The 21,128-nt window shown below is 36.6% G+C and overlaps 3 protein-coding genes across 4 annotated transcripts; all 3 read right to left on the minus strand.

The window, feature by feature from the left end:
• Positions 1-595: 595 nt before the first annotated feature.
• eif4a3 (eukaryotic translation initiation factor 4A3) lies at positions 596-7,257 on the minus strand. Its single transcript, XM_052569888.1, has 12 exons — positions 6,980-7,257; positions 6,132-6,204; positions 5,975-6,041; positions 4,883-4,945; positions 4,663-4,795; positions 4,508-4,588; positions 4,279-4,420; positions 4,034-4,172; positions 3,769-3,884; positions 3,385-3,492; positions 1,496-1,623; positions 596-790 (listed from the first exon to the last, which is right to left on the minus strand). Exons 1-12 carry the CDS (start codon positions 7,131-7,133, stop codon positions 774-776), a joined length of 1,221 nt encoding a protein of 406 aa, XP_052425848.1. The 5' UTR covers positions 7,134-7,257; the 3' UTR covers positions 596-773.
• A 1,407-nt stretch (positions 7,258-8,664) lies between these two features.
• On the minus strand, positions 8,665-11,003 carry rpl37a (ribosomal protein L37a). 2 transcript variants are annotated; one of them, XM_052568459.1, is made up of 4 exons: positions 10,886-11,003; positions 9,645-9,773; positions 8,900-8,982; positions 8,665-8,819 (listed from the first exon to the last, which is right to left on the minus strand). In XM_052568459.1, the coding sequence occupies exons 1-4, from the start codon at positions 10,886-10,888 to the stop codon at positions 8,756-8,758; spliced, it is 279 nt and encodes a 92-aa protein (XP_052424419.1). In that variant the 5' UTR covers positions 10,889-11,003; the 3' UTR covers positions 8,665-8,755. The 2 variants fall into 2 exon arrangements, with proteins under 2 accessions (XP_052424419.1, XP_052424418.1); XM_052568458.1 differs by lacking the exon at positions 10,886-11,003 and adding an exon at positions 10,668-10,739.
• Positions 11,004-11,658: 655 nt separating this feature from the next.
• On the minus strand, positions 11,659-20,862 carry LOC127968117 (uncharacterized). Its single transcript, XM_052569026.1, has 8 exons — positions 20,773-20,862; positions 20,091-20,207; positions 17,125-18,818; positions 16,845-16,866; positions 16,388-16,424; positions 15,786-15,834; positions 15,598-15,652; positions 11,659-13,881 (listed from the first exon to the last, which is right to left on the minus strand). Exons 2-8 carry the CDS (start codon positions 20,188-20,190, stop codon positions 12,362-12,364), a joined length of 3,477 nt encoding a protein of 1,158 aa, XP_052424986.1. The 5' UTR covers positions 20,191-20,207; positions 20,773-20,862; the 3' UTR covers positions 11,659-12,361.
• Between the last annotated feature and the right edge of the window lie 266 nt (positions 20,863-21,128).

A 21,128-nucleotide genomic window follows, 5' to 3' on the forward strand; every position in this document is an offset into this window, starting at 1 on the left:
AAGAGAAATGTATAATTGAGACTCATGCAATATATTGTCATCTATTTCTACAAATATACGTCTGTGACACTGATGACTGCTTCTGTGCTGCAGGACACTGATATTCTGTTGTAGAAATGAGTTCGCTGGGGTCTGACTGCATGTTGAGCTCAATCTAACACCGTCTGTATCACTCAATGGATGTGATTGCCATCAGCTGGAAATAACCTGCTAAGAGGATTGAGAGCCGTGCTGGACATCCACACGAGCCATAAAAGGCTCCATTAACACAAATGAAAGACCGCGGATGGATTCAGACTCGTATTTGTGAAGCGACCGGGTCAACGAGTTCATCTGAAACATTCACCTTGAGACTAGAAAGAGTTCCTGCCGCTGAATTAACCAATGCACGAACAGACCGGTTATTAAAGTTACTAAACTGTTTTTAGACTAATAACGCTGCTTTTATAGAATGCACCTTGATGCAAATGAATCTTTCTTAAAAGGCACAGCGACAGCAAACACCAGTAGAATTATTCACTAATGCTGCAACTCAATCAGAAACTTAATTAGAACAAAATAATCACTCAAATAAATAAAGAGATTAGATCAGAGATGGAGACAAAGATTCTTTATTTACAAAAGTCAATGAAGCGCCGCTCAGAACACAACATCACAACATCCGAGCGCTCGTACTACGTCAAGAGAGGGTAAATAAAAAGAAGAATCACAAGAAATGAAGAATAAAAATCCGGATGAAAGTAAAACTGTTCTTGATGTTTTCAGCACTGGGATCAGATCAGGTCAGCCACTGGAAAACAAGAGTTTGAGAGTCAATAAAACACTGTCTCACGAAATCAAACGGCTTTAAATTATAATACAAGCTGAACAAATGACCCATGTTCTGTTTCTGAATCAATCTGTGTTTCAAATGAATCGAGTGAATCAATGATTCATAAGTGAACGGTTTACTTCATTCCTGAATGAATCAGCAGTTCAAACGAATCGACTCATTTGGACATTTACCGCCACCTGCTGGTGGATTTAGTTTCTACAACAGAGTATCATTACATAAATAAATAAATGGTCTTCATTTACTCACCCTCATGTTGTTTCAAACCTGATTGACTCACTTTCTTTTGCACAACATTATAAATAAAAAAGGTCTTTTTGGAGTCTGTTGGTAACAAATCTGTTTTGGTTCTGACTTTCATTGCATGCTGATGTTTCTCAAAATACCCATTGTACCCTAAACATTTAACACAATACTAGCTTTAAGTGGTCTTCTGTAGGTATTTGCACAGCTAGATTAATTAGATTAATTCTCATCCTTTTACACCTTGCATTTAATTCATTATAACTCTTGGTCTGTTTTTGATTTATATCTGTGTATTATTTGGATCATGTTTTCTCTCTCAGGTCAGCGGTCCAGGGTTTTGTGCGGCAGGGTCACATCTGTCTCAGTAGTGTGAGTGAGTGTTATAAGAGCCGGGCTGTGGACAGATGCGTCTCTCACCGTTCATGGGCATCTCGTCGATCTGTGTGGAGTAGTACTGCTCAATATCTCGCAGGATGCGGATGTCATCGTTCTTCACAAAGTTGATGGCCACACCTTTCCTGCCGTAACGACCCGATCGACCAATCCTGACGAGGAAAACAACATCCTTCATATTCAGACAGACGTCTACATCTGATCTCAGGGATATTCGATCAAACCTGTCTGAAAGGGCTGTTTCAGTATTAGTGATACACTACTTTAAATTCATTTTTATAAAGTCCATTTTAATTTGTTTTTGTATACTGGCATTTATGGCTATTTCCATGGCAAGATCTAGATTTTTTTTTATATATGAGTGCTGGGCATAGATTAATTTTGTTAATCTAGATTAATCTGTGGTACCAGTGGGCCCTGTGTGAAATTGTTTAATTTGTATGTTAGTTAAGTTTTATTTATTTGTGCTATTTACACAATGTTTTAGTTGTTTCAAGTTTGTAGGTGTCAAGGTACAGAAACCAAATAATAGCACTGGATAGTCTTCAATGTAAAAATGAAATATACAATCAAACCTACATTTATTCAGACACCTTCAACATTTCTCACATTATTACAGTTTTGCTATATACATCAAAAAATATATCTGGTTTCTGAATAATTTTTGGTTTGACTGTTAAAACTACAAAGAAATTCAGTCAAGAGCAGTGAGTGATTTTCATTTTCTTGGATTAACATTACAGCAGCCAGTAGCTAAATTAGACGCGGTCACTTTAAGAGACTATGAAGCATCCAATATAATACACATCCCATTTCTTTCCTCAACTGTTTACTTTCACTTAAGAAAAACTGACAGTTTTTTAGAGCATAATTTCCAAGGTGGAAATATTTTGGATGTATTTGTCGGCACAAGAGCAAAAATAAGCAGGTGCAGGAGGGACTTCAAGGAGAACTTTGCAGAAGAGAGCTCGGTTCAGTGTCGCTGTCCGTGATGCGCGGCTCTCTCTCTCTCTCTCGCTCTCTCTCTCTCCGCACCGAGCACAGCGCACGAGTAACAGCTACTCTGTTCAGCTTTTCCACGTCTTGTGTTTGGATGCTTTAATGTTTAAATCGACAAGCGGTACGGCTTAAAATCATGTGAAAAAGATAAGCTTTCGTGACGATGCGCAGCAGTGGCCCGTCAACTGTCCTGAGCATCTTTTTAGGCTGACCTCAGCGAGTCGGTTATATAAAATATCAAGGTGAAGGTCATCATAGCTCACTTAGTATAGAACCAGCTCCCAACCCAACTCTGAGAATAGATTAATGGCGATATTTTTTTTTATCGCCCGATAAGAGTCTCGCGTTAACGTCGATAACGGCCCACCACTAATTATATATAAAATATTCATTACTTATACATCAATAGTGAAAAACAACAACAAAAATTTCATAATTATATAATCATATATGATTTTCACCTTTTAAAATTTTATTTTAAGATATTTTTTATTTAGTTTTTATTTTTATTTTTATTTACTTTTCATTTACAGTTTTTAATATTTTTTTAATTTATTTTACATTTTATTAATTTAAATGAAAAATGTTGCCATAATTAACTGAAATAAAATAAGTTAACTGAAATATTTCTTTAAATTAAATGTTATTCTAATAGTTAACCTTTTAATTGAAGTAAAAAAAAAACCTTAATGTCTATACAATTTAGAATAATTATTTAATATTTTACATGTAATTTTGTAAAAAAATTATTTTAGTAAAGTAAAACTAAATTTAAATTATAAATTTAATTTATGTTATTTTAATGTTTAACATTTTAATTAAATTTTTAATAAAAACATTTCTAAACTTCTATACAGTGTATTAGTCTAGAGGGTTAATAACACACATAGTGAATCTCATTTGTGTTGAGGTACCTGTGGATGTACAGCTCTCTGTTGTTGGGCAGGTCGTAGTTAATGATGAGAGACACCTGAGGCACATCCAGACCTCTGGCCCAAACGTCTGTGGAGATCAGCACTCGACTACACCAGAGAAACACACATGAAGATCACACACACTTAGTGACATGTTTGCCTCCAGAAAACATGGTGGTGAAACCGAAGCATTGTAACAAATCAGAGTAACACAGACTTCTTTTAAAAAAACAACAACTGTAGGGTGGGGCTTGGTTCTGTGCATCGGTTGCTGATTGGATGTTGAGATGTGGGTGTGGCTCTCAACTGATTTGCACTGGAGGGGCGGAGCTTAAGAGCTCTACATTAATAGATGAGGTGAGTTTTCCTTCTGTGAGAGTTTACCTGGCTCCAGATCTGAACTCCTTCATGATGGACTCTCGCTCTTTCTGTGGCATGTCTCCGTGCATCGACGACACGGTGAAGTTAGCCTCCCTCATCTTCTCCGTCAGCCAGTCCACCTGAAAACAGACAGGAGACATTCAACTAGGTTTTAAAAAAGCGATTAAGCACCACAAATCGATACGCTGCCAGTCACGCGACCTTCAGAAATCATTCTAATATGCAGATATACACTGCTGCTAGTGTAGTATTGTGAAGCGTGACTGACCTTGCGTTTGGTGTTGCAGAAGATGACGGCTTGTGTGATGGTCAGCGTGTCGTAAAGGTCACACAGCGTGTCGAACTTCCACTCCTCTCGCTCCACGGCCACGAAAAACTGCTTAATCCCCTCCAGAGTCAATTCATCACTGCACACAGACGGAAACGCTTTTCAATTCAACAGGTTCATCCAAAGTCCCTGACTGATGTGCTGCAGATGCATGTAAAACACAGTAGCCGTATAGCAGCGCTCACCGTTTGACCAGGATGCGGATGGGGTCGGTCATGAACTTGTTGGTCATCTCCAGGATCTCGTGCGGCAGCGTGGCGCTGATGAGACACACCTGAGTGGCAGGAGGCAGGTATCTGTACACATCATAGATCTGCTCCTTAAAACCTGCAGAAACACAACACAGGGACATGAGTAGAACCCAACATTACACGCACGATCTCACGCAATCAGAAGTGTGTGATGACGCTTCACCTTTGTTGAGCATCTCGTCTGCTTCATCCAGCACCAGCATCTTGATGGCACGAGTCCTCAAACTCCTCCTGCGGATCATATCTGACAGAGCAAGAGAGCGATTACATCATCATCCGTTCAGGATTCAGAGTAACGCTCAGAAGAGACGGACTCACCGAACACTCGGCCGGGCGTCCCAGCCACCACGTGCTGACCGTAGTCCAGCTTCCTGATGTCCTCGCCCACGTTTGTGCCTCCGATGCAGGTGTGACACTGAACGTTCATGTAGTCGCCCAACGCCAGCAGCACCTGAAGAACAGAGGAAATCACATCATGTCACCCTCCTTTACACGGGAGGTTAAAAAACAAACACAATGTGCAAGTGTTTTGTTTCACCTTCTGGATCTGTCCGGCTAACTCTCTGGTCGGAGCCAGGATCAGCGCTTGAGTCTCTCGAACCTGGAGACAGAAACGGAATTGAGAAGTGACGAAGGAGGAAAAAGGATTATTATTGTTACCTTCAAAAAAAGAAAAGAAAAAAAAAAACATTTGAAATAAAAATTGACTGAAATGAAAAAAAAATGTATAACACACACACACACATACATATATATATATATATATATATAATAAAAAAGACATTTTCTGCTTGTTTCAAAGGCAAATTTTTACTTTGTTTAAAGTACTTAAATATCTAAAACTTAATAAAACATTAAAAACAAATCTAAAATAAGAGCAAAAAAAAATAAAAACAACACTTTTTCAGTTAGTCTCCAAGACAACATTTGTTTAGTTTGAGTTAATGTGATTTAGTTGATGACTAAAATATCTGAAAGTTAATTAAAACAACAGAAGAAAAAAATCAGCTAGTTTCCGAGGCAACATTTTTATTTATTTTTATTAAAGCTGAAATACTAAAATAACTAAAACATAATAAAAACTATGTAAAAGTTCCAAAAGCCACATTCTTTATATTTTAGTTTTAGAACTAAAATAACTAAAACTTAAGAAAAACTGTAACATTAAAAAAAAAAAATCAGCTAGTTTCCAGGGCAACAATTTTTAATTTATGTTTAAAGTACTAAAATAAAAAAAATATATATTAAAAAACTAATATATATAGGCAACATTTATTAGTTTAAGTTGAAGTATTACATTTAAATTTAAAATTAAATTAAATGTAAAAAAAAATTACATTTAAATTTATGCATTTAGCAGATGCTTTTATCCAAAGCGACACACAGTGCATTCAGGCTATCAATTTTTACTTATTCTAATATATTATTCTAATATTTAGTTATTCTGATAACTAAAACCTAATAAAAAACAAACAGACAGATTAAATTATAATAAAAATTACTAAAACTTTAAAAATAAACTGAAAACAGAAAATATTAAGTTAAAAACTAGATGGAAAATATTACAATAGCATTTTTATGACACTAAAATAACACTGGAATGAAATCACTCTAAAAGTGACAGACGTACCTGAATATCCAAACACTGCAGCACTGAGATACAGAACGTGGCTGTTTTACCGGTTCCAGACTGTGACCTGGAGCAGAAACAAGCCGTGTTAGTCCATTTACACACACAGAACCAAACATTACACTCATATTTACTGCAGTTCTCCAGCGGGACTCACTGGGCGATCACGTCTCGCCCCTTGATGATCTGTTTGATGGCTCGCTGCTGGATGGCTGACGGTTTCTCAAAACCTGGAAGCAATAAACAACATGATTATTAAAATAAACACTCATGGTATTTACATAGTACTGTGTTAGTGAACGGATCTGTCCAATAACGAGACATTAGCCTCAAGATAAACATCCCACAATACATCTAAAAACAGAAATAATATTAAATATGCAAGAACAGACAACAACTTCATTATGATCTCTATCTTTCTCTCACACACACACACACACACTCTCTCTCGCTCCCTCTCAAACACACACACACACTCGCTCTCACTCTCTCACACACACACACACACTCTCTCTCTCTCTCTCCCTCTCAAACACACACACACTCGCTCTCACTCTCTTTCACACACACACACACACACACACACTCTCTCTCTCTCTCTCCCTCTCAAACACACACACACTCGCTCTCACTCTCTCACACACACACACACACACACACACACACTCTCTCTCTCTCTCCCTCTCAAACACACACACACTCGCTCTCACTCTCTCTCTCTCTCACACACACACACACATACACACACACACACATTTCTAAACAAGCACATATCATACGGTTTTTAAAATAACTTTTAAAAACAAAACAATGACTGCTGAATGAGTTTTTTATGCTACTATCTCCTCGGTTTCTGATAAACAATGGGGGGTTATAACGTTAGATCAATGTTGTGTTGTACGCGCTTAGATCAGCTCTAATGTCCTAATAAAGCTCATACCGAGCTCTGTGGTCGGATATGTGATTGATATCAGATGTAATTAGTGATTAATTAAGTGTTTGTACCGTACGCGTAGATCCCGCGCAGCAGATCTTCCCTCAGGCCCATCGTGTCGAACGTCGGCGTCACATCCACCTCTTCGCTCGTCTCAAACTCGATTTTCGTCATGTCTTCCTCCTTCAGGAGTCTCTTCCTAACGGGGACTGCGGCGGTGTCCATAATTATTACAGATTTCGATGATAAATTACGAGTTAAAATACGAATGCGCGTCGAGCAGGCCGAACAGAAGAGCCGCGTGCGTCGCAGCTGTGACGCACAAAGCAGGAGACGCGCAGTGACGTCAGTCGGACCGGCCCCGCCCACTACACGTTCTTTTAACGAAACAACTTTTTCCCGTTTTTTTTTAAGAGAAAAAAAATCATCCTCTGTAAATAAGAAGACAAGTAGAACGACCTCCATTTATGACTAATTCGTACAGACTATTATTCTTGTGTTTTTCTTCTTATTATTTTTCTTTTCTGTGCTCAGACGACATTGATGTTTTTATTTTATTTTGTATATTGTATACAAAGTTATATGCCATTAATTTAATATTTGTACAGTTTACGAGCATAATAATAGTTAATTAAAAAACTTTCTTTTAATTATTAATATTGTTTTCTTAAAATGTATCATATTTTAAAATATCTCGATTTAGATGAGTACATGGAAACTCCCCAGAGTGCTGTGAATCCTAAGATATAAAATAAAATAATATCTGCAATAAAAAAATTAAATAATAATAATTTCTTATTACCTACACCGAATCTGAATCAAATGATTCGCGCTTTGAAGCTTTGATCTGAATCAAATGATTCGCTTTCTGAAGCTTTGATCTGAATCGAATGATTCGCTTTCTGAAGCTTTGATCTGAATCGAATGATTCGCGATTCACAAATGAATGGCTCATTTGATCTGGTTTTTGTTACTGAATAACTTGAATTGAATGATGGATGTCACGAGTATGAATCAACTGAACGGTTCCAGCGTAAATGACAGCAATTTAAGCATTTAATTATCTTCTGCCACATCAAATAAGATATAAATAATGTACATTAATGACGTCAAAATGGCTTTTTGCAGGAGTGGCTGGTTATTGTGACAATGGTTATTATTATGTACTTTTTATTAGATTTTCTTTTTTACTAAAAATCTAATTTTTTATATATTTATTTTCTGCATCTGGATCCATGTACTTATAATTAACTTAAACCAGAAAATAATCTGTGCTGTTTGAAATGAATTTTAACTAAAACCTATTAAAAATATATTTGTTCAACTAGATCAAACAAATTAAATTATGCTATAGTTATTTATTTTTAAATAATTTATGCTTAAAGTTGAAGCCCTAAAATAATAAAAAAATTAAAACTATAGATGCATAAAAAAAAAAAAAAACATTTTCAGCTAGTTTGAGACATTTGTTCTTTTTTTTAGTTTGTCACCTAAATGACAAAAACCCACAAAAAAAATTAAACCCTAAAGCGAATTCAAAATATTAACATTTTAGTTCTCATTCATGGTATCCCAAAATAGCAGTTAAGTACACTTACTGTAGTTATACACTGAAGTACTAAAGAATCACTTCTAGTATATTACGTACTAAATTAGAGCATGAAAATAGAGCAATTTAAACACTTTAACCTCGATCTTAAAGTCAAAGCAATCTCAAGCTTGACTGGTTTATGATGAAATAAGACAGAAGCAGAGATCCAGCTCAAGACTCAGATTTATTATGGGATGTTCAAATGAGCCATAGAAAGAAAAACACATGATGAAGTCAGTAGAAAACGGTGTCTGGTTTACTGGTCCTTCAGCTCCCTCAGACGCTTGATGGCAGATTTGACCGTGACGGCTGACGTGGTGCTACAGGACAGAACAGCACACATTAGATGATCATAAATAAGACTGAGCTCTCGTTAATGAATCATTAGGTTCAGTCTTACTTGTACGTCCATGCGCCTCCAGCCACGGTCTTCATGCAGGAGCCACAGTGCCAGATCCCTACAGCCCTTCTCTTCATCTTCGTCTGGACAGAGACAAACATCTCAAGCTCACAGAAACACCACAACATCTCTGAACAGCTCTAACGCTCTTAATGAAGTCTCTTCTGCTCAACAAGCCTGCATTCATTTCATCCAAAACAGTAAAATTATGAAATATTTTTACCATTTAAAAGAACAGCTTCCTATGTGAATGTATTTTAAAATGTAATTTATTTCTGCGATTCCATAGCTGAATTTTTAGCATTATTCCAGTCACACGATCCTTCAGGAATCATTCTAATGAGCTGATTTGCTCAAAAAAACATGAATTAGCATTATGAAAATCTTCACTTTTAATCAATTTAAAGAAACCTTGCTAAATAAAAGTATTAATTTCTATATACCGAGTCCAAGCTTTTAAACGAAAGAGTATGAAGTTACAAAAGCTTTTTATTTGAAAAATTGACAGAAATGTGCCCAGCTGTGTTCAACATTGATAATCAGAAATGTTTCTTGAGCAGTAAATCATCATATTATTCTGATTTCTGAAGATCATGTGACACTGAAGACTGGAGGAATGATGCTGAAAATACAGCGGAGCATCACAGAAATAAATTACACTTTAACACAGATTCACAGAGAAAACAGCTGTTTTAAGTGGTAAAAATATTTCTGAATTTTGACTGTATTTTGTTGTGTGTCTCACCTTGCCGCAGAAGGAGCAGGTGTATTTGGCGTGCTGGCTGATCTCGATCTTCTTCACCATCTTCCTCAGCGACGCTCCGTAACGTGTGCCGTATTTACCCACAATCCCCACCTTCTTGGTGCGCTTGGCCTGAGCGGGAAAAACAATTCACATTTCAATAAATGTCAAGCTTTTCAAAATAGAATAATGAGCGGTTTCATTGAAGCTTTTGAGTTCCAGAATTAGCAAACACCATTTCTGAGGAACGACTGCTTAATATATATATAATCACAAGGAAAAGAGTCCGAGTTGTGAGACTGTCATAATTACTTTAATTCAATTAAAGAAATAAGCTTCCATACTAATAATGGAATTTTGATTTAATTGAGATGGTGTCCAAATTGTGAGATAAAGCTGCAATACTTTTTTTTATTCTGTGACAAAAACAACCGAAGTTAAAAATTCACAATTGCAAGACAATAAAAGCAAAACTTGTTTCCTCTCAGTTGAGTTTCTCCAGTAGTTCAAACTTTTCTCAAAATGTTGACACTTTTTTCCCTTAATTGTATTTCACAATTGTTTATATCTCATAACTCTGAAAACTGAAATAGGAGGTGGGATAAAGCCAAAACTGAGATTGTCAATGCCACTAAATCCTCTTCCATAACTTGCACAGATTTGATGTTGACAATATTAAATTCTGAAACATTATTAGCTCATTATCATGCATACTGCCAGCACACTGTCTGTTATTTATGAATACTTAATTTAAATATTAATGCCATATTCTGCATGAGAATATTTAAAATCCCTAGAAGTTTGAGTAAAACTCAGTTGTTAAAAATTACTCAAACTAAAAGTGTGCCCAAGTTTTTTTTAACGACTTTATAAACTGTGTGCAGCTGCTGCTAATCAATACACAACATTACTGAAGAACTAACACTGTGAATTATCCCGTCAGTCAGTTTACATGACACTAAAGTTAATAATTCATCTTTAGGACGAACACAGCTCGGAACAGATTAAAGGACGAGGTTTAAACACCAATGTCGAGATAAAACAGTTTTTCCATCCAATCACTAGACTCCCGACAGCGATCATAATAAAGCCGTTTAAAGTCGTTCTGATCGCCTGTGTGAACAAATTCAGCAACGATGGAGCTTTGTTCACTCATCCGAACATCGACAGACGAGAAAAGAGCGCTATTTGAGCGAGATGAACAAGATGTTTGAAGATTCAGCACTCGGGGAACAAACACTCACCATTTTGACAGAAGAGCTGCGGAGCCAAAAGAGACTGAGCTACTGCGCATGCGCGATTTACCAGCGCGGACACTGACGCATCATGGGATACCGGAGGACCAACTCCACAAACATCAGAGCACAGAACACTCTTATAGCTTGTAATAATAATAATAAATACAATAATAATTTATATATTAAACACACACTTAATATATATTTATTAATGTTTGCTGCTTCAGTACTAGAATTGTTTCAAATGAATAATTTTACGTAATCGTGCATATATAATATATTGTTTATATTATATATTGTTATATTACAAGTATGATTTGTATTTGAAATATGTTATAAGAATATTATTTATTATAAAAAATATAGAATTAATGTATTAATTAAAAAATAAATTCTCATACACACACACACACACACGTAGCATTATTGTGTTTATAATCTTCAAATAAATCACTTGTAATTGTATGCATGTTGGCTCTAAATTTATGCTGTTTCAGTCACAAAAAATACTGGTTACTAATAATATTATTTAAAAAAATTGTATGCATAAATAATTGCTGGTGTTACACCTCGATTATTAATTATAGATTAATATATTATAGAATTACAGGTTTCTATACTATTTTCATTTGAGATTTTCTACTATATTTTACATTATAGTAAAAGAATACTAATTTATTATTTATATCAGCTTTTATTATGGTTTTAAAAGACGTCCAAATGTGTAAAATTGAGACAAACATTCAAACCTTTGAGCTCCGTTCCATCACAATGCTGCATTTGTTAAACATATGCTTTTATTCAGTATATCAAAATGATATTGACATACTTTGTAATCTTTTTAAGTTTATCTTGATGCACACAAAATAAAAAAGTACACTTAGATATTTAACACACAAGTTCAGGTCACATTTTAAAGCAAAAATCTAAAATCTGTAAAAGTTCACAAGCGGGTTATTAATCTAATCACACTGAGTTTTGCATATATAATCTCAGCTGATTGATTTAATGACAGTCTCACTCTCAACATGTGATCTAAAAGCAACACTACAATACATTTGGCGCTCAAGCGGTTAATAAACAGAACTGCACGCATCCCGCGAAAGAACATTCTAACCGGATCTACTTCTCCAAGTTTGTGTCTATAGCGATTCACGCAGGTATGTGTTCCTCCGCAGCGAACAGGCTACAAAAGTCCGAAAATAATCACTTTTAAAATATACATTAGTGATTTGGGACAAGAAAAAAAAGCGGTTTTTGGTAGATGAATTATGAACACAGAAAAAGTTACATAGTGTTGGAATCATGTTTATTATGACTTCTTCATCCTGTAGAGGGAGAAAAAACTCACTGAACAACTAGTTATTATTTATAAAATCACTGTTAAATGACCTGGGCTTCAAATAAATGCTGTATGAATCACTCAATCCTTGATTCCCCTTCGTCGTAGCCCTCGGATCCTCTGATCAATATGAATTAAAATCACTTTTCTAAATTCACCAGAGCTGAAAACTGAGCAGGAGAGGGTTTGAGTCCAGATTTCAGCTGTGTTTTTATTTCCTGGATTAAATACCGTTCATCCAGCTCTTTCAAAGCGTCAAACAGGAGACTGCATCTGTCTGTGTTTTCTGGAGAAGACCCCATGATCATTGATTTGATGATTTGAACTGCCTCTTTACTGGATGAAGAACTGCTTTCTCTCTGTTTCAGGAGGAGTTTTAAAGCTTTCTGACTGGAGTCCAGCGTCAAACCCAGAAAAAAGCAGAAAAAAAGATCCATCTGTCTTTCTAAAGCTTTTTTCATCACTTCTAGGAGCTGACGGTTATATAAGCACCACTCTCCATGGTTAAGTCCTACACTGGACAGATCTTTGAGCTGGAGATCATTGTTCCCTTTCATGACTTCAGTCGCATATAAAGCTGCCAGAAACTCTTGTGTTCTGCGATCCACAAAACAGAACAACACACGCTTGCTTTGGTCTTCAATCTTCTTTATGATCGCTGAGCGTATCAGAGCACCTTCATCTCTAAAGCCACATTTCTTCAAGTGTTCACAACAGAAGAGAGCGTTTGCGTTCAGCAGCAGATGAAACGCTATCCTCCCCAGAGCTACGACGGCGTCTCTTCTCTCTGGAATCAGTTCAGTCTGAGCTAACAGGAGTCTGCTGTACATCTGAGTGAGAGTCTTGGGGAAATCACTGAACATCTCCTCCGGGATCGCTGCGATGATTCTGCAGTAATCCGGTAAATAACACATGCTTCTGATGCGAGGTGATTTCTGGATGTGATTGATGACTTTATCACTCATTCTCTGATCACTGATGCGCTTTCTGAAAAACTCCTCTTTCTGTTGATCATCAAAGCCTTGGATCTCTGTCACGCGATCAATAAATCGATCGGGGATCTGATTGGCTGCTGCTGGTCTGCTGGTGATCCAGATCTGAGCGTTTGGAAGCAGATTTCCCATGATGAGGTTTACCAGTAAACCAGAGACTGAGTCCGGCTCATGTTCATCAGTGATTTTCTTAGTGTTTGTGAAATCTAGAGGAAGTTTAAACTCATCGAGGCCATCGAAGATCAGCACGATCCTCTCAGAGTCACTGAGCTTCAGATGTTCGGTGTTTTCGAAGCACCGCTGCAGAATCTCCATGAAGCTACACTTCTTCACCGTTTCTCTAATGATGTTCAGCTTCTGAAAAGATATGGGGAATATATAATCGATATCAGTGTTTGATTTCTCTTCAGCCCAGTCCAGGATGAACTTCTGGACAGTCACAGTTTTTCCAGTGCCAGGATCGCCCTTCAGCAAAACGCTCCTGATGTGCTGGCCTTTAAACACGTCGTTGCGCATGATGTGTCGGTCATCGCTGATGTGAGAATCAGGGTCTTCTGTGATGTGTTGTTCAATAAAGACATCACTCAAGATTCGTCTTTCTCCAGGATTTTCATCCAGATACTGAAACTCCTCCTTCAGTCTCAGTTTAAACGTCTGTGATGAAGACACTAAAGAGACAAACACAGTAAAACAACTATCACATCATGTTTAAATATTACGAGAATGAATAAAGTCGAAATATTACAAGATTTAAGTCAAAATATTTCGAGAATAAAGTCGTAATATGAGAAAAAAGTTTAAATGTTTTTAGAATAAAGTCCCGATACTACGAGAATAAAGTCAAAATATTACGAGAATAAAGTCGTAATAGTACTAGAATAAAGTTGAGATACTACAAGAATAAAGTCGTAATACTACGAGAATAAAGTCGAAATATTACGAGAATAAAGTCGTAATAGTACGAGAATAAAGTTGAGATACTACAAGAATAAAGTCGTAATACTACGAGAATAAAGTCAAAATGTTTAAAAAATAAAGTCAAAATATTACGAGAATAAAGTCGTAATACTACAAGAATAAAGTCGAAATATTACGAGAGTAAAGTCTAAATATTTCGAGAATAAAGTCGAAATATTACGAGAGTAAAGTCGAAATATTACGAGAGTAAAGTCGAAATATTACGAGAATAAAGTTGAAATATTACAAGAGTAAAGTCGAAATATTACGAGAGTAAAGTCGTAATACTACGGAAGTAAAGTCGAAATATTACCAGAATAAAGTCGAAATACTATGAGAATAAAGTCGTAATACTACGAGAATAAAGTTGTAATACTACGAGAATAAAGTCGTAATACTACGAGAATAAAGTTGAAATATTACGAGAGTAAAGTCGTGATACTACGAAAATAAAGTCGTAATACTACGAGAATAAAGTCATAATACTACGAGAATAAAGTCGAAATATATTACGAAAGTAAAGTCATAATACTATGAGAATAAAGTCAAGATATTACGAGAATAAAGTCGAGATACTACGAGAATAAAGTCGTAATACTATGAGAATAAAGTCATAATACTACGAGAATAAAGTCGAAATATATTACGAAAGTAAAGTCGTAATACTATGAGAATAAAGTCGAAATATTACAAAAGTAAAGTCATAATACTACGAGAATAAAGTCGAAATATTACGAAAGTAAAGTCATAATACTACGAGAATAAAGTCGAAATATTACGAAAGTAAAGTCATAATACTACGAGAATAAAGTCGAAATATTACGAAAGTAAAGTCATAATACTACGAGAATAAAGTCGAAATATTACGAAAGTAAAGTCATAATACTACGAGAATAAAGTCGAGATACTACGAGAATAAAGTCGTAATACTACAAGAAACTAAATGAGATTAAAATAAATCTAAGATTACGAGATTAAAGTCCTAATATTCTTTTTTTTAATGTGGCACTAAAACGCTGTTGTAGTTTAGAGCATTAAAAATAATGTAAAAATAATGTAAAATAAAATACATTTTTTCTACATTTCCATTTTCCTGAGATGTTGATTTATGACACACAATTTAAAAATTAGTAGGATTTAAATAATTACAAAATATTATCATATTTCCATGAGTGTTACAAAATTAATTTCAGACATTTAGTGTCTCTGAAAAGCCCTGAATGACATCCTGACATAAAACTGTGCCATGTACAGTCTCAGAGAAATTCACTAAAATATAATGTCCCCTAGTTTATAGAAAACTGAGTATGTGTTCAACATTGATACTGGAGCATTGAGTGTCATGAAATAGTGATGTAATGATTCATTTAGGCTTGTAGCACAGCCTCGATCTCTAATGATTTAAATGACATGTCATTATTGGTTACCTGACGATTGGCTCTGTGCGCTGCTCTGTGGGTCGATCACGGATGTCTTGAGCTTCTACAATAAAAAAGACAAACTATGAGACTAAATGACATTATTAAATATCTTATTTTAAGGTTTAATCTTGGAGAATTTAATCTACGGTCACTAAAACAGTGCAAACGATGACTTTGATCAACAATAACAATACCTTGATGATGGGAACAGCAGGATTCTTCAGTACTTTCAAATTCTGACTACTACAGAGAAGATAGAAAAATACTTACATTTGAATAATTTCCCTCAATTTAAACCAGATTCTGGATTTATTTTGGTAAACAATGAACTTCTCATCAATAGACACACTTTTAAAAAAAAATCCGTTTTTAAATGTTTTACAATAGTCACAAATTTTGATATTTTTTGGTATATGAATAAATGATCTCTCCATTGATGTGTGGTTTGTTCGGAGGATAATATCTGTCTGAGATACAACTATTTGAAAATCTGGAATCTGAGGGAGCAAAAAAATCTAAATATTGAGAAAATCATCTCTAAATTTGTTCAAATTAAGTTCTTAGCAATGCATATTACTAATCAAAAATGAAGTTTTGATATATTTACGATAGGAAATTTACTAAATATCTTCATGGAACATGATCTTTACTTAATATCCTAATGATTTTTGGCATAAAAGAGAAATGTATAATTGTGACTCATACAATGTGTTGTCTATTGCTACAAATATACCCCAGAGACTTCAGACTGGGACACATTTGCACATAACTGTAAAATATAATAGAACTCTCCCACCTTCTGTTCACTTCACCTCGTCCTGTTGAAGATTCCTCTGTTTCAAATGGCGATAAGAAAACAAAAAAATGTCATTTTATGTTGTTTCTTTTTTCATTATTAGTAAATCACCTTGATTGTGTTCACCCTCGTTATCTGCCCTATTTCAGTTCCTGTCCGTTCAGTTCGAGTTATTGCATGTGGTTACCCTATGTGTGTGGATAAGATTATCTTCTTCGTCTTCTGTCTTCATTCCAGCACGTATAAGCTCGACACAAGTTATAGTTCGAGGATCTCTATTCTTGTAAATGCTAGTGTTTCTCTCGTTTGGACTCTTGTTTATAGTGTGGATTTGTCATTAAGTGAACCTTTTTTTATCATGCACTTCACTATGTTACAACTTTAAGTTGCATTGTTTCCATGCTCAAATGATCCACGTTTAGCAACAACTTATAGGTAGGAAAGATAAATTACTCACCAATAACCGTAACGTTGCTTCCCTAAAAGAAGCATTTGATACAAATTAACATGTTGCAAATAACCAAGAAAAGGTCCAGGTGCTTCTCAATAATTTCAAATGTCGTCACAATTAAAAGAACCAAAGACTTAAACTGCTTCAGTCTGTGTGCATTGAATTTGATACACAAGTTTCACAATTTGAGTCGAATTAGTGAAATAAATGGAACTTTTCCACCACATTCAAATTTATTGAGATGCACCTGTATACTTTCTCAACAGGATCATCTTACTGTACATACCTCTGTGGTAACTTCAGTGACGTCACTGTATACGGTGTAGTACAGTTTCCCCACCGCTGCATATTTGATCTCATATTTAGTTCCTGCTCTCAGATTAGTCAGAGTAACTGTGTGTTGATCCTTCATCACTGGTTTAGATGTCCAGAAAGAGACATGCTTCGGTTTATACATTAACCTGAGCTCCTCTGTAGCAGGACACGGTGGAGGAACCTTCACAACTACACCTTCTTCTGTGACCTCTTCTGTGACTGGACTGACTGGCTGTGACGGAGGAATAAAGCAAACCGCTTCATCACATTCACTTTCATACAGCAGAACGCAGGAACCTGGATTATTCTCCATTTCTCTCCAGGACACGATGAACCTGGCTGGTTTACACTCTTCTGAATCGATCAAGTTCTTAAACGTCTTCAAGTTGTTCCTCATGGTCTTCAGGATCTCAGGACTCAGCCAAGACTTCTGCTTAGTCTCAGGGCGGTCCTCTTTGTTTCTTCCCTCCGCTGAAGGACTCAACCAGGCGTTTTGCTGAAGCAGCAGCACATCAGTCCAGTCCAGTGATGTGAACGTGAAACACACGAGATTGTCAACTTCCAGATCCATTAATATCAGATCTACGTCGACTTCTGCTTGTGCGCCGGCATCCTCCAGCTGTCGGAGGACTGATTTAATGACGTCAGACTCTCTCTCTCTCTCTTTCAGCCATTCTGCAAGGTCAGATCTTCTGAAAGGAGAATCCTCGTGTTCTTGTAGAAGCTCATCCAGAGTCGTTTCCTTCAGTAGGTCTCCTCGGATGTTTGGCAGCAGAGAGCCGAGTCTCTTCATGAGCTTCAGTTTGTACTTATAGCAGTTTTGCTTCATTTGCTGAATTTTATCGTGAAATGCAGTGAAGGTCAGAGCAGGTGAGTCTTTCAGAAGGTCACTGCATCTCATCCCAGCAGTGTTTAGACTCTCGAACACTGATTCTATGGCTATGATTAGATCCATGCTGACGTCCCTCTGACGTTTTGAAGCTCTCGAGTGAAGTTTGTCCAGAGGATAAAGCCAAACTCTCAGAGGCACCGCCAGCTCTTTCTTTTCTCCCAGATGTTTTGGAAGATCGGTGAAAACCTTCAGAGCATCTTCAAACGAGGTCGGGTTTGACTGTAACTGGAAGTCTCCGTAAAACGTGCATGTGTATTTCCCGACTGCATGCTTCTGAGCTTCATCCATCTTCAGACTGGCGTCTACATCTCCTGAAATTAATCGGAGTTTCTCAAGAACCAGTTTTGCTTCTCCTTCTACTGTATTTTTGTTCTCGTCTGCTGAAACTTCTCTGTCAAACAGGAAGCAGGCGTCCGCTCCGTACAGCACTGCGGTCACCACGTGTGTCGCTGTGTCATTATCAAACACATCCTGATTAATGATATTTTCAGGTGCGAAGTAGTTCATGGTCAGTTCTTCAAACCTGCAGGTTGAGTGAAGATGTAGAGTCAGTCTCTGCTGTCTGAAAGACTTCTTGGTGTCGTTGAGGTATCTGGCCGCTCCTGTCACATTGACCAGTCCACCTAAAAGACTCAGTTTCAGAGAACCGTCGATGTTCATTAAGCTGGATTTGTCCTCAATGGAGTCGGAAGCGGTGACTTGGAAATCTGTGTTTATTTGGGGACGGGTTCGTATGCTCTGCTGGAGCTTTTCTGGATCCCACAGTGTTATTCCTGCAAACCAAAAAGGGAAAGAATTGCAAATACTTTAGGTCTATTCAGGCATAGAGTGATTTGGTGATGAAGCAATCAGATTCCTCCAGTGAAATGAGCATCAGAGACTGTTGATGGTGTGATGTGGTCACAAATAGTGCAAAGTAATGGTCAACCGATATATCGCCAAGACCGATAAATCGGCCGATATTTGTCAAATATTGGCATTGGATGGTAAGTTTTTCTGCTTGGCTGATGTGTTCGAGGCAGGACTTTTATTTTGACGGCACTGAGAGCAAACAGTGTTCACACTTTCTCTCTTGGTCTATCGGCCCTCTGCTTTCCAAGATATCGGCAGTCAAAAAACACATATCGGTTGACCACTAGTGCAAAGTTTTCATATATATGACCCTGGAGCACAAAACAAGTCATAAGTGTCTTCTTTTTTTTTTTTATTGAGATGTATGAATCATCTGAAAGCTGAATAAATCATCTCTCATTGATGTCTGGTTTGTTCGGAGGACAATATTTGTCTGAGATACAACTATTTGAAAATCTGGAATCTGAGGGAGCAAAAAAATCTAAATATTGAGAAAATCATCTTTAAAGTTATTAAAATTAAGTTCTTAGCAATGCATATTACTAATCAAGAATTAAGTTTTGATATATTTACGGTAGGAAGTTTATTAAATATCTTCATGCAACATGATCTTTACTTAATATGCTAATGATTTTTGGCATAAAAGAGAAATGTATAATTTTGACCCATACAATGTATTGTTGTCTATTTCTACAAATATACCTGTGCTACTCATGACTGCTTCTGTGCTCACAGATATAAATGAGTAGCAATGCGACAAACTAGTAGCAGTAAAGACACTGAGGTATGTAAATAAATTGGTTCTACCGATGCAAATATGTATGAAATTATGCATTGTGATACAATGCATCAGATGCATTATAAAGCAATGAACAGATCATGACATTATGGTTGATGGCAGATGGAGTATTGACTTTCATATCTTTTATAGACTTTGAGAGTGTAAGGGGCAGTCAGAAAGCTCCATCTTCGGTTTTCATCTAAAATATCTAACATTGTGTTACAAGGATGAACTAAGCTTTTACAGGTTCGGAACGCCATGGAAATTTTCCTTTTGGGGTGGAGTATCCCTTTAAGTCAGAGTTGTATTTTGCACAAACAAATTCATTCCGTCTGATATTAATTAAATTTTCACATGTGGGGAGTCTTCAGCCAATCGGGGTGAGATGAAAGTTTGCATTACGGTGTGGTACCTGGTATGAGAGCATCTTTCCTGCAGTCGTACAGCATCCCAAGCTGGAAGCATCTCCCTAGAGCTGCGGTCTCAATCACATCCACTCCTACTGTAGCCATACTAACACAGAAAACAGCTGCAAAAAGAGTTTAAACAAGTCTTGGCATTGGGAGGTTCCACCGTCCTGACACATGTGGAGGAGATTGCATTTGCTGAGAAATTGTACAGTACAGTAATTCCACTTCAATACGTAATGGAGCCAAATCTTTTGGTTCTGTCTTTGTTTAACAATATAAACTGCTATAAACGTGTCATGTTGAGTATTACTGTAAGAAGGAAACTGTAAACTCAGGTTAGTGTGGACACTTTACTGTTATCACCCACATGTTTCTGGGCTGGCATTTTTGACACACCCACCAAAGTATCGTTCAAACCGGAAACCGTAGCAAAACGTTCCCCAGCTTTACTGCACGAGCTGATCACGTGATCAGTAAACAACTTAACCGAGTAACTTTGAATGTAAACGAATAAAGATTTACCCCAGATTTACTCAAATAGGCAACTTACCAGAATACAACAATCACAGCACATTAAGTGAATAAAGTGTGGGATTTTCACGTAACATCCCAAACGGAAACTATACACAATTAAACAGATGTTACCAAATTCATACAGTTTCCACAAATGTTCATATTATTTACCTGTGAAAGGAAACTGACAACAGAGTCTCTTCTCAGTAAGTATGAGCGCTGTGTTGTGTTCGGCTTCCGCGAAAAACTGTTTCAGTGGGTGGAGCTACATGAATATTAATTAGTTCCCTTGCTGTGGGCGTGTCCTTGAAATGACGCGCAAACGAATGGAAGTGAAACCGTCAGTGCACGCTTCTCAAATCGCTACTTAATTAATAGATTATTCTAAACAGGTAATGAAGTATAAATGTTAATCACTGAAGCATCGCAACAGTGCCAAAACCATTCTGTTTGTGTAGTATGATAAATCATCTGTAAACTGTTTTGCTTGATTGATTACAGGCACACAGCAAAACAATAAGCTAATA

The sequence above is a fragment of the Carassius gibelio genome, chromosome B11 (assembly GCF_023724105.1).
Source record: "Carassius gibelio isolate Cgi1373 ecotype wild population from Czech Republic chromosome B11, carGib1.2-hapl.c, whole genome shotgun sequence".
Taxonomy (NCBI): domain Eukaryota; kingdom Metazoa; phylum Chordata; class Actinopteri; order Cypriniformes; family Cyprinidae; genus Carassius; species Carassius gibelio.

Coding starts and splice junctions, on each gene's coding strand:
- eif4a3 (XM_052569888.1), bottom strand. CDS start 7,133: ATGGACACCGCCGCAGTCCCCGTTAGGAAGAGACTCCTGAAGGAGGAA. Junction 6,205..6,979: donor GCGCGGGATCTACGCGTACG/GTACAAACACTT, acceptor TATTGCTTCCAG/GTTTTGAGAAACCGTCAGCC. Junction 4,421..4,507: donor AGACGAGATGCTCAACAAAG/GTGAAGCGTCAT, acceptor GTGTTTCTGCAG/GTTTTAAGGAGCAGATCTAT.
- rpl37a (XM_052568458.1), bottom strand. CDS start 10,724: ATGATCGCTGTCGGGAGTCTAGTGATTGGATGGAAAAACTGTTTTATC. Junction 8,983..9,644: donor CCTGCTCCTTCTGCGGCAAG/GTGAGACACACA, acceptor GTCTCTGTCCAG/ACGAAGATGAAGAGAAGGGC. Junction 8,820..8,899: donor GGAGGCGCATGGACGTACAA/GTAAGACTGAAC, acceptor TCTGTCCTGTAG/CACCACGTCAGCCGTCACGG.
- LOC127968117 (XM_052569026.1), bottom strand. CDS start 20,190: ATGGCTACAGTAGGAGTGGATGTGATTGAGACCGCAGCTCTAGGGAGA. Junction 18,819..20,090: donor GAAAGATGCTCTCATACCAG/GTACCACACCGT, acceptor TTTGGTTTGCAG/GAATAACACTGTGGGATCCA. Junction 13,882..15,597: donor CGCACAGAGCCAATCGTCAG/GTAACCAATAAT, acceptor TTGTCTCTTTAG/TGTCTTCATCACAGACGTTT.